General features: G+C 38.7%; 3 protein-coding genes across 3 annotated transcripts; 2 read left to right on the top strand and 1 right to left on the bottom strand.

The window, feature by feature from the left end:
* Positions 1-63: 63 nt before the first annotated feature.
* Positions 64-2,522, bottom strand: LOC149054155 (uncharacterized). Its single transcript, XM_089230608.1, has 2 exons — positions 681-2,522; positions 64-366 (listed from the first exon to the last, which is right to left on the bottom strand). Exons 1-2 carry the CDS (start codon positions 2,520-2,522, stop codon positions 64-66), a joined length of 2,145 nt encoding a protein of 714 aa, XP_089086734.1.
* Positions 2,523-8,529: 6,007 nt separating this feature from the next.
* Positions 8,530-11,623, top strand: LOC149054156 (uncharacterized). Its single transcript, XM_089230609.1, has 2 exons — positions 8,530-11,143; positions 11,256-11,623. The coding sequence occupies exons 1-2, from the start codon at positions 8,530-8,532 to the stop codon at positions 11,621-11,623; spliced, it is 2,982 nt and encodes a 993-aa protein (XP_089086735.1).
* Positions 11,624-11,771: 148 nt separating this feature from the next.
* LOC149054157 (uncharacterized) lies at positions 11,772-14,746 on the top strand. Its single transcript, XM_089230610.1, has 2 exons — positions 11,772-13,755; positions 14,727-14,746. The coding sequence occupies exons 1-2, from the start codon at positions 11,772-11,774 to the stop codon at positions 14,744-14,746; spliced, it is 2,004 nt and encodes a 667-aa protein (XP_089086736.1).
* Positions 14,747-15,481: the final 735 nt, after the last annotated feature.

The raw sequence follows: 15,481 nt of genomic DNA on the forward strand, positions 1-15,481 counted from the left end.
CGTTAACGTATTAAGCCGGTAGCTTCGTATCGGTTGCGTTGTATCTGCTCGCCATAACACACGTTAGTAACTTCGATGCTTTTCGGTAACTAAAATCTGCCGATACATTTTTTCAATATCGGCTGATAATACGTAATTATACGTCCGGAAACGTACTAAGATGTATAACAACTCATCTTGGATCATAGGCCCCTTCATTAAAACGTCATTAAAGCTGACGCCCTTATTAGTTCTACACGACGCGTCAAACACTACGCGTAATTTTGTAGTCGAACTATTTTCATTACGGACCGCGTGATGTGGTATATAATATGACTCCTCGATACTGCCGTTATGATCATCGTTGATAAGTTCCATATTTCCCAGCTTTTCATAATCGGACATAAAATTACAATATTCCGTCTTTAATTCGGGTCTTTCTGGAAACGCCTCTCGAGTGATAATAGTCGACGCATCGCTATATCGTATGAATTTCCTAGTTTAGTTTTGTCTTTTTTAAACGGTAAATGCACGATAAACCTGCCATCGCCGTCCCGTTTAACATTTTTGTCAAAATCATTTTTGCACGTTTTTTCTTCTAAAGTATATATTTTCTTTGCTTCATACTCCTCGAGCCGCCAGAATGTCGCGATTAATTTTTCTAAGTCCGTCTCCGCTGTCTCACTGACCGATAAACATACCACACTAGACGAGTGTTCATATTCGGATTTTTCTGGAAACCCTATCGGACCTGACACCACCCATCCTAGGAACGTCTCTTGGAACACCGGTCCGTTTGTTATTGGTTTAAGCCGTCCAGATTGCATTAAATCGAAAAAGTGATTTGCCCCAATTAATAAATCTATTTTTTGTGGTTTTAAAAATGCTGGATCCGCTAAATTTATACCATTAGGAACCGTGTAATTTCCTTTATACAATTTCGATGGTATATTTGTTGTTATTCGTTTTACTACCAGAAACGACGTTGATAGTGTGAACTCGCTATAATTTGACCTGATTGTCGTATTCACTACCGACGACACCGTCTGCGCGCTATCTCCGATTCCCGATAAATTATGATGAACTCGCCTTTTCTTCAATCGTAAAATTTGAACCATCTGTTCAGTAATTAAATTACTCTGCGACCCCGAGTCTAGTAGTACCCTCCCGGGTACTAAATTACCCGTATCGTCTCGCAATAATATTATCGCTGTTGCTAATAAAATACGATCGTCCGCTACAACCGACGCGTACGCACTTATGGACGACTTTGACTCTTCACTATTCTCGTTCGCTACGGCCATAGTCGAACTTGCCGTTTGACCTTGCTTTCCTTCGTTTGCAGTCGATTTATTTTCGGATCCGGCTAAGTGCAACAACTTATTGTGCGGCTTTGCACATTTGAAACAAAACCGTGCGTTACAGTTTTTACCTTCGTGTTTACGTAGGCAGACTTTACATAAATTCAGATCAGTCACTCTTTTTATTCTATCCGCTATATTTAAACCGCAAAATGTAGGGCACTTATAAATCGTATGCATTAGTCCACACACATAGCATTTCAATGTCGACGTCGACACGTATAATTGCGACGTACTTCCTTTTTCCTGCCGTTTTTTTGCATTTGGCTCCGTTGGCGCTCGAACACCTATGTTTTTTGCGACCTCTATCGCTTCTAATACTTTGAATTTCGATTCCAAAAATTTAATTAATTCTGAAACGGCCGGAACCTTATCATGCGACGATTTTGATTCCCAATCTCTCAATGTGGTTTTATCAAGTTTTATCGCGATTAAATGTATTAGTAACGGGCCCCAATCCGTCGGTCGTTCGCCTAGTGCCTCTAACGCACGCATGTGTCCACACACCTTGTCCGTAAATTGCCTTAATTTTGCCGCTGATTCGTTTATCATTACTTCAAGGTCGTATATTGCCTTTACGTGTGCCTGTACTAATACCCGTTTATTATTATAGCGCTCAACCAGCGACTTCCACGCCATCGTATAATTATTTGCCGTCGTCTCTAAACACTGTATTGAAGTTAATGCTTCGCCTGACAGTGACGCTCGCAAATAGAAAAATTTTTCTATTGAACTTAGCGCACTATTTTCGTCAATTAATGCCGAAAATATATCGAAGAATGACGTCCATTCATAATAATTTCCGCTAAATGTAGGTACATTTAACGCCGCTAATTTAACCGCTGACATTACTTTCTTTTCGTGCCCTGTTTCACTATTTTCCTTTATACTCTCCACCACGCTGTCCGTTGGCGTAATTATTTTTTCCGCTGCCACTACACACTTAAAGTAGAGATCCTCAAATATCGTCCTATACTCGTTTTGCGCATCCATGTCTACTCCTTGCTGCATCTCTATTAGTGATTGAACCTGTTCATACTCCGTCCAAACCTCTTCGATTTTTTCTCGTTGAGCTTTTATCTCGATTGGATCAACCTTTGAGGTTTGTAAAATATTCCAAAAGCGTGTTATTGATGCTTTTAATTGCCCTCTTTTTAAGTTCAGATTATCTACTTCCCCCATTTCGGTGTTATGAGATATACGGCTCTACAAATGTGGTGACTATCGAGAGTACGTACTACGTAGTAAACAGTAGCTACTATATTGGAGTTCGGGTAGAGACTATGATGAACTTTAATAAGATAATAGGATAATATTAATAACGCCCTTACCTTACACTTCACGTAGATGACTGTTAGCCTTCACTGGATTTATACAACACGTGCCTGTCAGTGGTCTGCCGTATACTGTATTTGCACTCGCCGCACTTTCGATTTATTTTTTACTCCGAATATTTTATATTTTGTGAAAACTTGAATATTTTTTGAGGTTAAACGCAACGATACCTCGTGGTGCTTTTCGACACCATCAATTCCGCACCTTTACGCGTTGAGAATTTTCTCTTTTTTTTTTTACTGATACACAGATCACGGGCGAAGGACCAAATGTTAAGGTGAATACAACGGTGTATTTTTAATAATTAAATTTATCATTTATTTTCGTTTGTTTTTTTTTGTTTTTTCGGAGTGCGGTGCGTTTCGGTACGAGTTTTATTTGCGACTGACTAACGGCTGGTTAAAGACCGTCGGTGATTGTCGCCTTTATTATATAAAAATATAGATAACCCGACCGGTCTCCATCACGAACAATAATTATTAGCTTTACCTGTGATAAAGCGACTCGTACCGAACATCTATAAATATGTCAAAAAAGTCAAAATATTTTGAAAATTAAATCATGTAAAGAAAATGCCAATCTAAATAACTTGTGAAATTTTCAAGAATCTACGAATTATACTTTTTGAATAATAACAAATATTTAAAATCGTTTGAGGATAAATCGTTACGCTATTTCGTAAAAATTTAAAATTCAAACGCACTTAAAATTTTTCTATAATGATGTTTCGAGTTTTATCTATAGCTACTTGAAGTAAAACTAATGGAGAACTTAGTGTTGTATTTTAGATTCTGAACGAAGTGATGAATGTATTGATTTTACAATGATGATGTGTGTTTTTTTTTTTGTTTCCGGTTTTTTTGTCATTTTTTTTTTCGTATTTCTCGATTTTTTTGAAAACAGTTGGAAAATATTTACTTTTGACCTCTATAATGCACCATGGATATTCAATTTTACATCGGAAACCACCCTCAAAGTTTAAAATTGAAGCATTATTTCGACTAGTTATGCTGTACACAGACACAAAAAAAAAAAAATAAAACACACATCATCAATGTAAAATCAATACATTCATCACTTCGTTCAGAATCTAAAAAATTTTACAGCAACTAAAAGAAAAAGCATTGCTGCAAATTAATAAAAAATATACAAACTTTCAAAACTTAAAATGCTATTGTCATTACATGTATGTAATTGAATTGTTGTTTAGAACAAAAATATTTAAAGAATGCAAATTAGAAAATTCGATGATTGGAAAAAGAAAAGTACAAAATGCAGATAAGTTACGTATTTTACAAAATAAATAATTATAACTGTGATATAATATATACATTGTATATTATATTACAATGTCATATAATAACCATATCTAAAAATTTAACATTTTAAATTTAAAACTTTAAAGATATCGTATGATTTCTATCCCTGTTATTAAAATATATTATAACATTTTTATTTGTCTCCAATAGTATATTGTGTGGCAAGGGCGGGAAGTGAGCCATTTCAGTTGCGGGCGTCGTGTTAGGTTAGGTTAGCCCAAGACTGAAATGGCCTTCCCGCGCGAGCCACACATACTGTTTTTTTGTCACGCCCCTGCGTTCATGGAAAAGGTTATGCTCCCTGCAACATCATCTATGCAACAATTATAGACTATTCTACAAAAACAATTTCATGGAAGACATTTTATTTAATTTCAAAATTACAATTTTTACTTTTACTTAGTATATTTTATTATTGTAACTGATAAGATTATTATACTAATATACTATATTATTACTAACGCATCGTTCGACGCACTTATCTAGGAACAGTGCAAATTAAATATGTTTAAATGTTTATTCGTCATGCAAGGAGGTTATACTATACATTTAAGATGTAACCAAAAGTTTATGTTTTGTAAAAACCGTGGTAGGTATACATATTAGTTTCTTGTTGTGCAGGGGATACGCGCCCGGCGGCCGGCACTTTTGGGGATTTCCTCTTTTCCGCCTGGCACTTTTGGGGATTTCCTCTTTTCCGCTCGGCACTTTGGGGATTTCCACTTTACCGCCCGCTGGACAGAAAAAGGACGCTTTCGAACGCTTCAACCGTGGTCGAAAACCAAACTTTCGGTGCAGGCGTGACAAAAAATATATTTAATTTAATAATTAGAACGAAATATTTATATTTATTTATAACGCTACGTCGTGCGTCAACATGCCGGCCGTCTCAGCGCTGAAACCTGTTTAACCCCGCACCGCACTGGGCCATTTAACAGAGGCTAAAAATGAAATACGAATTTATTAAATGTTTCTAGTTCTTATCGCCATCTACCGAGAGTTTTATTGTAGACCATCGAAAAACCACCCAGTGAGCAATCTATAGTATTTATAATCAATGGTATTACCTATACATTAAATTAATTTGTATTAAATATTAAAACAACTCATTGATATAATATTTTCAGTGGAGAATCCCTTTAGAATCTAGCGAATTTTTAAATTGTATCTGCTTGTATTTACATACCTATTACTATTATGTTTAAAAATAGACAGATATTTTAATTCAATATTTTACAACATTTCATCATCAGTCATATTTTGAGCTTTTCGTTTATAAAGGCAAATTATTCTGTTTGTAAACAATAAAATCAGAGCTAAGTGCCAAAAATTGGTAAGTTTTAACAAAATTTATTTTGTTTAAACATTAACGAGATATTTCAGTATAACTAGTATCAAGCCATCAAGGTAGCATGACATCAAATGAAAATATACAATAACCTCATTCCTGGAGCTTAATTAAACACCAAAGCCCCAACGCCAAAGTTGAGAACACATGAAAATTTTGTATTTGCACTCCTGAAAAGTTGTAAAAATGTCGCTTGGCCCCTTCTTTTTTATATACCAGTCGATATGTCTACTATCAGGTCATGCATAGAATTAAACGTTATAAAAACGTAGTTTAAGGTTAATTTTTTTTGTTTTTATTGATTTAAAGCCCGGTAACTAATGTCATTATATATAGGCCATTGCATGTTGTGAGGTGGTACGGTAGGGGTTATTTTTGTGTATCGAGTTTGTAGGTTTTTTAAGTGGGTATGATTGTAACACGTGTTTGTGTATGTGTGGCAAGGATACGTTGCTAGAAATCCCAGGAGGTCACCCATCCGGGAGCTAGCAATTGCGGCCAGAGTACGTACACTCATTGCGTTTTCAGGGATTGAGCGTACGACCGTGCCTTACCAAGCCACGAAATATTTAATTATAATAGATTATAACTAACCGTTTTTTAAGCGCATAACTCAACAACGCCTGGACCAATTTGGCCAATTATTTGTTTTAATGTTCATTGAAGTCCAAGGATTGTTTTTACAGCGAGAAAAATTCGAATAATTGCTGGGAAGACCCTAAAAACAGCCCTTTTCTTTTTAAAACAGCCCTTACTATAATATGGATAATATAATATTGATCGTCTCCATGGCAATGTAATCACTGATCAAGAATATAATCTATAGTGGTAGATTATATGTGAGCTCATTGCGTTTCCACAGATTGAGCATACGACCAAGCCTCACCAAGCCACGAAATATTTAATTATAATAGATTATAACTAACAGTTTTTTTTTTTTTACTCGGTAAATTGAATGCAGATAATTAAAAAATAACATCACACTACTTATTTAAATCATGTTGGATATAATATTAACATAAGATTAAATTTTAAATATATTTAAGACACATATTATAAATCGTAATAATAATAAGGGTAGAAAAATCATTTGAAATTATTTGAAACAGAGATCTTAATTATAAAATATTTATACTTATATGTCTACTATCAAGCCATACATAAAATTCAATATTATAAATACGTCGTTTATAGTTAATATTTAATTATAATACTCGTAGATTATAACTAACAGTTTTTGTCGGATATCGCCTTTATCGATCGATCACCGGTCATTAAGAATTAAGATAGTCGAGATCGTTCTAGAACCTTCTAGACTCCCCACTCGCCACTCGTCCGCTCGTACATTATCTTTACCGGGGTGTGACGGTGTCACCGGCGAGCCGGACATGAATAGTAGTCGTCGCCCGACATTCGTAGTCGGATAGTTGTCGCCCGACATTCGTAGTCGGACAGTTGTCGCCCGACATTCGTAGTCGGACAGTGGTCGCCGATGTGAAGGTGCTAATAAATGCACAGCAAAAGGCCTTTCATTATTATTATTTGCAACGTGTAATATTTCAACCGCGTATCAATTTATATTGACACGCGTTGTTTGTTGTGGCGTTCCGACAACGTTGGATTTGATCCATCTTCCTTCCGTTATTTGTGCGGCGTTTATGGATCGTTTATACACTCTTATACGAAGACTTCATTCATTGTGCCAGATCGTATGTATGTACTCTTTGTATCGGTAAATATATTAAATATTGTATTATTTGGTTAAGGCCATCAACGTCTCATGTAAATTTATTGAATTAGTTCAGTTCTTGTATTACTGAATTGGGCGCCCAGATATATATTTATATATTTAAATTTGATTATTTCGATTGTATTATTGTATTATTTATTATTTTGAATAGTACGGCGGCGCTTTGTGCCCGTATCTAAAAACACAGTATTTGCGTGTTCTTTATTTATTTATTTTTTTTTATTATTCAATCTCCATTATATTTGTAAAGTGTCCTCTTTCTTCCTTCGTGGATTGGAGCAGTGCCTAGGAGGTAAGTTTTGAATACGCCGTGGTAAGGTATACGCCACAATTATTAAATTATTTAAATGTAGCCGGATCGGTCGATGGCTCTGGGTCGACAGTAAAGGTTCGTGCCACATTTCTGGTAGCAGAGCGTGGTTTCGTCCACATCTTGTTTATTATATTTTTATGATCAATGGGCTCGTCCTAAGGTAAGCGTAAATATTGGTGAAAATTTATTTTTATTTTGTTGTCACACGTTACTGGGTGAGCGACGTGCTGACTTATTTAGTTGTACACGATTGATTATTTCTGAATTATTAATTCGTTTAAATAGCGCTCTATATAAAGTAAACTTGTGTATTACTTATTTAATTGTGTGACTGTTAACTTATTTTATCTCGCGTACACGCGCGTATTGTCGTACTATAAGTATTTCATTTGCGACTATTGTGATTATTACGATTATCAGTTGATTCTATCATCATTTTGCGTAAGACGCGCGTATCGTTGGTATTTAAACAATTCATACTACGATTAATAATATTTTTTAAATTATTTATTCAGCTTTGGTCGTATCTTATTTATTTTGATCTGTGATTAATAATTTTATTTATTATTTGGCTTAAAGCGGTTATTTTCGTGTTTTGATTATTACTTCGCGTAAACCGCGCACATATTTGTCGCGCTCCGTGCATTTATCTCGCGATTAATAATTTGGTATATTTATATTTCGCGTAAAAACGCGTTTATTTTTCTCGTAATATTTTTTGGTTTTGCGTGTTTATTTATTTTTTATTTTTTAATTTTGTTATTATTATTTTGCGCATTGCGGTTTACGTTTAAATTATTTTTATTTTGCGTTAATATCTATTTTGCTATTAATTTGCGAAAATCGTACTATTCGTATTCAATTATTTAATCAACGTTTAATAATTTTATTATTATTTCGCGTCAACCGTGCCTCTTGTCGCGTTTAATTTATTTTGATTTTCTTTGCGATTGTTAGTCCACTAGTTAATATTTTGCGCAAAACGCACTTGTGTTGCATTAATTCATTTGATATTGCGATTAATATTTTGATTATTTTCTTTACGTAAGAGCCCCGTTTGTTTTTTTTTTTTTTTTGCGTCCATTTAATTATTTATTTTTCCTCCTTTTGTGTAAACCTACATCATGGCTTCAAGCGGCGATGAAGCACGAGCCAGGTGGTTGGTCCGTCAATGCGAAGTAAAACGCAAGGGTTACATGAATAAAATTCGGTCAGTTTACGATTTGGCTATCCGTAGTGCGGAAGATACGTCGGTAGTGCCTCAATTATTAGTTATGGTAGAAACACTCGATCAGTTGTTAGCGTCATTCACCATTGAAGATGAAGCGTTTTTAAATCATTTGATGGATTTGGACCGGGACAGTGAATACCCCGACATGGAGGGCGTCGAGATGTTCAATTTGGTTTCTTTTGCTAAGGCAACAACTAATCGCTTTATGCAATATTGCCCCGATCAAACTATTGCGTCCACGCACGGCGGTTCACAGGCGTCGCTGAATGATGTTGACCAGAATGTCCCAAAATCAGACGAGCAAGCGGTTCCTGACAATGTGGTTGTGGATGTGAACCCAAGTGAAGTACGATCTAACAATGCAGGTTCTCTCCGATCTAATAGCGTTCCAGTCTTCAAGCCTGCCCGCCTGCCCGAAATCCCGTTGCCCACGTTCGAGGGTGACATTTATGAGTGGATAACTTTTCGCGATCGTTTTATTACATCGGTAGATCGTCGAGAACATTTGTCAAATATTGATAAGTTTTATTACTTGGTGGGATGTTGCAAAGGGGCAGCCCGAGACGCTATCCGCGGAATTCCGGTATCAGACCATAATTACAAGTTGGCGTGGTCCACTCTTGAGGAACGATTCCACAAACCCCGTCTGGTTGCATGTTCCTTAATTGAAAAATTGTTAAGTGCACAACGAGCTACCTCAGAAAACCTACCCGAGTTGAACAGATTATTGGTGGTATTTGATGAAGGTGTGTCGTTACTCGAATCCCTGAATATACCAAATTTAGGCGATTTTATATTATTTTCAATAGCTTCACGGTGCTTACCTATTTACAGCATTAAATTATTCGAAGCGCAATTATCCAACGGTTTCCCTACAGTAAAAGATTTATTGACGTTTATAAAATCACGTGTGGCCATATTGGAATGCATTCCACGGGAGTCTACATCGAAACAATCAAACTCTCACAAAGTTACTAAGACTGCGTCATATAATGCGAGGAAGCCGCCGCTGCACACTTCTATGGTTACAAGCAACAACCCGCCCAAAGCAGCACAGTCTTGCAAATGTTGCAAGGGTACTCATGATCTAACGTCATGCCCGAAATTCAAAGGTTGGACGCAAAAGGCGCGTAACGATTGGGCGCGAGATCAGCGGATATGCTTTCGGTGCCTGCGCCCCGGTCATTGGGTAACCAAGTGCAAATCCTCGAATGTATGTGGTCAGTGTTCACGATGGCATCATTCGCTATTGCATTCAGTCGGATCTACAGCGCCTTCAAAGGAAGAGAACTCCTCAAAGGAGGGACAATCGGACATTGCCACCCCATCGTCATGTCTTGGTCAAAATACATCGCCTTCTGTTATTCTTGGGACAGCGCTCATCCACATGCCTGATAATGTCGGTGTGATGCATACGGTGCGAGCGCTTATCGATTCAGCCTCACAAATTAGTGCAATTACCTTGGAGTGTAAAAATCGTTTAGGACTCCAGATGCGTAGATGGACAGCTCCTGTGTCCGGTCTTGGTGGTGTTTCGGTACAAAACGTTCTGGGAATTGTCCATTGTCAGGCCCAACCAAGATTTTTACCGGATCCAGTCTTCAACTTCGATGCGTGGGTGTTCCCGTCAATTACGGCCGAGATGCCACGGCATCCATTGCCACATTCAATTGCAGAAAGATACAAACACCTTGCTTTAGCTGATCCATCGTTCATCAATCCTGGTACTATTGATGTTTTATTAGGTGCGGATCTGTTTGCTCAAATTCTAAACGGAAAGCGTGTGTCGGTTGGTGATGCTTTTCCGGTGGCCTTCGGAACCGTATTTGGCTGGACTGTCATAGGACCGGTCCCAATATCGCTACCTAAGGTTTTAATATCATGTCACGCATCATTGACTACATCGGTGGAAACATTGCTGGAGAGGTTCTGGGCCCTCGAAGAACCAGACGCAGCACCTGAAAAATTTACGCAAGAAGGACAATGCGAATCTATATTCCGTGACGGATGTACTCGTGATAGTTCGGGTCGGTTTTGTGTACCACTTTTGTTCCGTCATTCCATTTCCGGTGACACATTTCGAGGATCACGTGCCTTGGCTGAGAAGCGTTTCGAGCATTTGGAGAAGAAATTGGCCAATGACTCTTGTCTTCGGCGATTATATTGTGAGTTTATATCTGATTATCTGACATTGGGACATATGTCCCCAGCCAATTCCGATGGTGACTACTTTATCCCCCATCATGCCGTCTACCGTCCTAATGATATCGATCCGAAAATACGTGTAGTATTTGATGCTTCCGCGAGGTCGTTTTCGGGTGTTTCTTTGAATGCTCCCGGGACCGAAATTACAACGCGATGTTATGGATGTTTTGTTATTGTATCGTGTCCACCGTTTTGCCTTCACAACCGACATAAGCAAAATGTACCGTCAGGTGTCCGTGCTTCCATCACATCGGCGGTATCAACATATATTGTGGAGATCGTCGCCCGAACAAAAGTTGCAAGCATATGAGCTTAATACTGTTACCTACGGAGTCAACTGTGCCCCCTACCTCGCGATCAAGGTACTTTAGTCCATTGCAGAGCAAGACTGTAATAATTTTCTTTTTGTAAAAGAAGCATTATTATATCAAACATACGTGGACGACATCTGCGTTGGTGGTGACACGGAAGATGACGCCCTTTCCCTTCAAGATGGTCTTATTAAGGTTCTAAATGGCGCTGGTATGGATTTGAAAAAGTGGGCCAGTAATACGCCCGCCATACTTGATAAGGTTCCTTTCGAGGACAGGACATGCGAACCATTGTCGTTAGATGATTCTGCTGGCATCGGGACGAAAGTATTGGGATTACAATGGTCTCACCAAGAAGATGCATTTGTGTATAACCTTCAACCCGAACAACACGTCTCCACGAAACGCGGTATTGATAGCGCGGATGTTCGATCCGCTGGGACTCTTATCGCCTGTCACTTTTTTCGCTAAAACATTGATCCAACGTGTGTGGAAAGCCGGGCTTTCGTGGGATGAGCAACTGCCTCCAGAGATTGCGGAGCCTTGGCGCAAGTACGTTGTTGACCTGCCCAATCTGAAATGAATCCGCATCCCTCGATTCTTAGGCACACGCCGAAACATGCAGTGTTCAATATGTGGGTTTTGTGACGCGTCGTCAATCGGATATGCTGCCGTGGTGTATCTTAGAGCAGTGGATTCGTCGGGTCGTTCTACGATTTCGTTGCTGGGAGCACGATCTAAAATTGCACCAGTGAAGTCAATTACCATTCCACGACTGGAACTCTGTGCGGCCTTTTTGCTCGCTCGATGGATGGCTTGCCTGATCGTCACATTAAGCCTCAAACTACAGATCCTTGACGTACATGCTTGGTCGGACTCCACAACGGTTTTAAGTTGGTTAAAGTATCCACATGATTCATTTAAGGTATTTGTATCTAATCGAATTTACAAAATTCATTCTCTCGTGCCCAATTGCCAGTGGCATTATATAGAATCAGCCTTCAACCCAGCGGATTGTTGTTCACGGGGACTTACTCCGTCAGATTTCATTAAACATGATCTCTATTTTAACGGTCCACCATGTCTGTATCTGTCATCTCAACAATGGAACCAGTATACACCGATTAATACCACCGATCAATTGCCTGAATTTAGGATTCAATCATCGAAGGTGTTGGTTATACAAGAAGAATTTGAGTGGTATGAGCGTTTTTCCACTTATGTTCAAGCAGTTCGAACCACTGCCCGTATGCTCCGGTTCATCACGCGATGCAAAAAGCAACCAGTTTATAATGGGTATCTATCCCGGAAAGAGCTCGACCAGGCAGCACTCCTGATTGCGCGGTCGTCGCAACGTTTTCATTTCAGTATGTTGATCCGTGAATTGTCGCAGGGGCAAGCGCCCTCGGCACGACTATTGGCGCGTTTGCGTCCGTTCCTCGATAGTGAAAATTTAGTACGAGTTGGCGGTCGGTTATCAAGATCGGATTTGTCTGATAACCAAAAACACCCATTGCTGCTGTCAAAGACTTCACATTTTTCTGTCCTATTAATTCGGCATTGGCATGACATCACAGGTCACAGTGGTCCACAGATCGTTTCTTCGTTGGTTGGTCGTCAGTATTGGATATTATCGGTACGCACATTGATCCGTACGATCATTAGCCGATGTATCACGTGCGTACGCATTACGGCCAGAAACCCTCAGCCAATAATGGCGGATTTACCATCTGCACGAGTGACAGAATGCCATCCGTTTGCGAGGGTCGGAGTGGATTACGCAGGTCCCTTTTCAGTAAAAGAGAACCGGCTCAAGAAGCCACGCCAGTACAAAATGTATATTGCCGTTTTTCTGTGTTTCACGGTCCGAGCGGTACATCTAGAGTATGTATCAGATTTGAGTACCGAGGCGTTTATAGCAGCATTACAGCGGTTTGTGGCTCGCCGGGGTCTGCCTACCGATATTTACAGCGATTGCGGTACGAATTTTGTTGGGGCAAATAATCTACTTCGCACTCTGGTCAATGACCCATCGTATCGCGACCAACTGACAGCTAGTGTTCATTGTACGTGGCACTTTAACCCTCCGGGTGCCCCTCATTTCGGTGGTTTGTGGGAGGCCGCAGTGCGCTCATCCAAAACATTGTTACTTCGCATAATGGGGGAGCACACCTTCACAATCGAAGAATTTGGAACAATTTTGTGTAGATGTGAAGCCATTTTAAATTCTCGGCCAATTACTCCCGCTTCGTCCGATCCCGCCGAACTCGAATGCTTAACTCCAGGCCATTTTCTGATCGGCAGACCATTACTTGCTGTCCCAGAATCGGAAATTCCAAATGAAACGCGTCCCTGGGTACAGCGGTGGAAATTGGTCAATCAATGTGTCCAAGCATTTTGGCGTCGTTGGCGAAATGAATATCTTCAAACGCTCCAGATGCGGAGTCGGTGGCTTGATGACGTCCCCAACATAGAAGTGGATGATATGGTTGTGATAAAGGACGCTCAAACACCGCCTTTAAAATGGCGTATGGGCCGCGTGATCGAAGTATTACCAGGCGCTGACCAGGTCGTTCGAGTCGTTCGACTCCGAACCGCTACAGGTATCCTAACCCGTCCGGTGGTAAAGGTTGTCAAACTTCCCCCTTTTGGTTTTTTTTTCTCCGTCACTGACTCCTCCACACAGTATACATTTTTTTTTTTTTTTTTTACTAGGCACTTCGCTTATGATTCACGGAGGAAAGTGGACATGTATTATAGATAGATGCCAGAGAAAATTAAGGGCATATTGAAAATATTGTATTTATAAGCCCTGGCATTTGAATTGTATAATATTTGGAATTCGATAATTTTTTTGTATTATTATTTATTTATTTATTTATTTATTTTTTTTTTTTTCTTTCGTTGTATTATTTTATGTTGAACCTTCCGGGTTTTAAACCAATTTCATCGGTCAACACGGGTCCAATGTCACCCAGTCACTTACAGCAGCCTGAAGTCGTCGAGCTAGCATTGTTTTGTAGTAAGACGTGCACGTCTTACTAGGGGGAGGATGTCGGATATCGCCTTTATCGATCGATCACCGGTCATTAAGATAGTCGAGATCGTTCTAGAACCTTCTAGACTCCCCACTCGCCACTCGTCCGCTCGTCCATTATCTTTACCGGGGTGTGACGGTGTCACCGGCGAGCCGGACATGAATAGTAGTTGTCGCCCGACATTCGTAGTCGGATAGTTGTCGCCCGACATTCGTAGTCGGATAGTTGTCGCCCGACATTCGTAGTCGGACAGTGGTCGCCGATGTGAAGGTGCTAATAAATGCACAGCAAAAGGCCTTTCATTATTATTATTTGCAACGTGTAATATTTCAACCGCGTATCAATTTATATTGACACGCGTTGTTTGTTGTGGCGTTCCGACAACGTTGGATTTGATCCATCTTCCTTCCGTTATTTGTGCGGCATTTATGGATCTTTTATACACTCTTATACGAAGACTTCATTCATTGTGCCAGATCGTATGTATGTACTCTTTGTATCGGTAAATATATTAAATATTGTATTATTTGGTTAAGGCCATCAAGGTCTCATGTAAATTTATTGAATTAGTTCAGTGTATAGTGTAGTATTATTTGATTATTTATTATTTTGAATAGTACGGCGGCGCTTTGTGCCCGTATCTAAAAACACAGTATTTGCGTGTTCTTTATTTATTTATTTTTTTTTATTATTCAATCTCCATTATATTTGCAAAGTGTCCTCTTTCTTCCTTCGTGGATTGGAGCAGTACCTAGGAGGTAAGTTTTGAATACGCCGTGGTAAGGTATACGCCACAATTATTAAATTATTTAAATGTAGCCGGATCGGTCGATGGCTCTGGGTCGACAGTAAAGGTTCGTGCCACAGTTTTTTTTTTTTTAGGAACTCAAAAAATTGAAAGCGGATATTAAAATAAAAAAATCATCCTACTTATTTGAATCATGTTGAATATAATATTAACATAAGATTATACCTTATACATATTTAAGATGCATATTATAAATCGTGTAAAATTAAATAATTATTTAAAATTAAATCAACTTACGTTCAACTATAATAGACAGAGAATAACCGATAATAATTAATAAGTGTATAATATATTTTATAATTATAAAATGTTCATCTAATGTTATGATTAAAGTGGAAAGTCAAATGATTTATTTGAAATTTTTGCAATGAATTTTCAAGTGGTTCAATAAAATATAAATTTCGAAACATAATAATTAGGGTAGAAAAATCATTTGAAATTAATTTGAAATAGAGTTCTTAGTCATAACATATTCATACTTAT

Source organism: Diuraphis noxia, unplaced genomic scaffold (genome assembly GCF_037042655.1).
Source record: "Diuraphis noxia isolate RWA-SAM2 unplaced genomic scaffold, SU_Dnox_SAM2 contig0010, whole genome shotgun sequence".
Lineage (NCBI taxonomy): Eukaryota > Metazoa > Arthropoda > Insecta > Hemiptera > Aphididae > Diuraphis > Diuraphis noxia.

Bases quoted from the DNA above. Each gene is read 5' to 3' on its own strand.
- LOC149054155 (XM_089230608.1), bottom strand. From the start codon at position 2,522: ATGGGGGAAGTAGATAATCTGAACTTAAAAAGAGGGCAATTAAAAGCA. The intron at 367-680 runs GTATGTTTATCG...GATTATGAAAAG, and splicing joins ATGAACACTCGTCTAGTGTG to CTGGGAAATATGGAACTTAT.
- LOC149054156 (XM_089230609.1), top strand. From the start codon at position 8,530: ATGGCTTCAAGCGGCGATGAAGCACGAGCCAGGTGGTTGGTCCGTCAA. The intron at 11,144-11,255 runs GCATATGAGCTT...TTTTTGTAAAAG, and splicing joins CGCCCGAACAAAAGTTGCAA to AAGCATTATTATATCAAACA.
- LOC149054157 (XM_089230610.1), top strand. From the start codon at position 11,772: ATGCAGTGTTCAATATGTGGGTTTTGTGACGCGTCGTCAATCGGATAT. The intron at 13,756-14,726 runs GTATCCTAACCC...TATTTGGTTAAG, and splicing joins TCGACTCCGAACCGCTACAG to GCCATCAAGGTCTCATGTAA.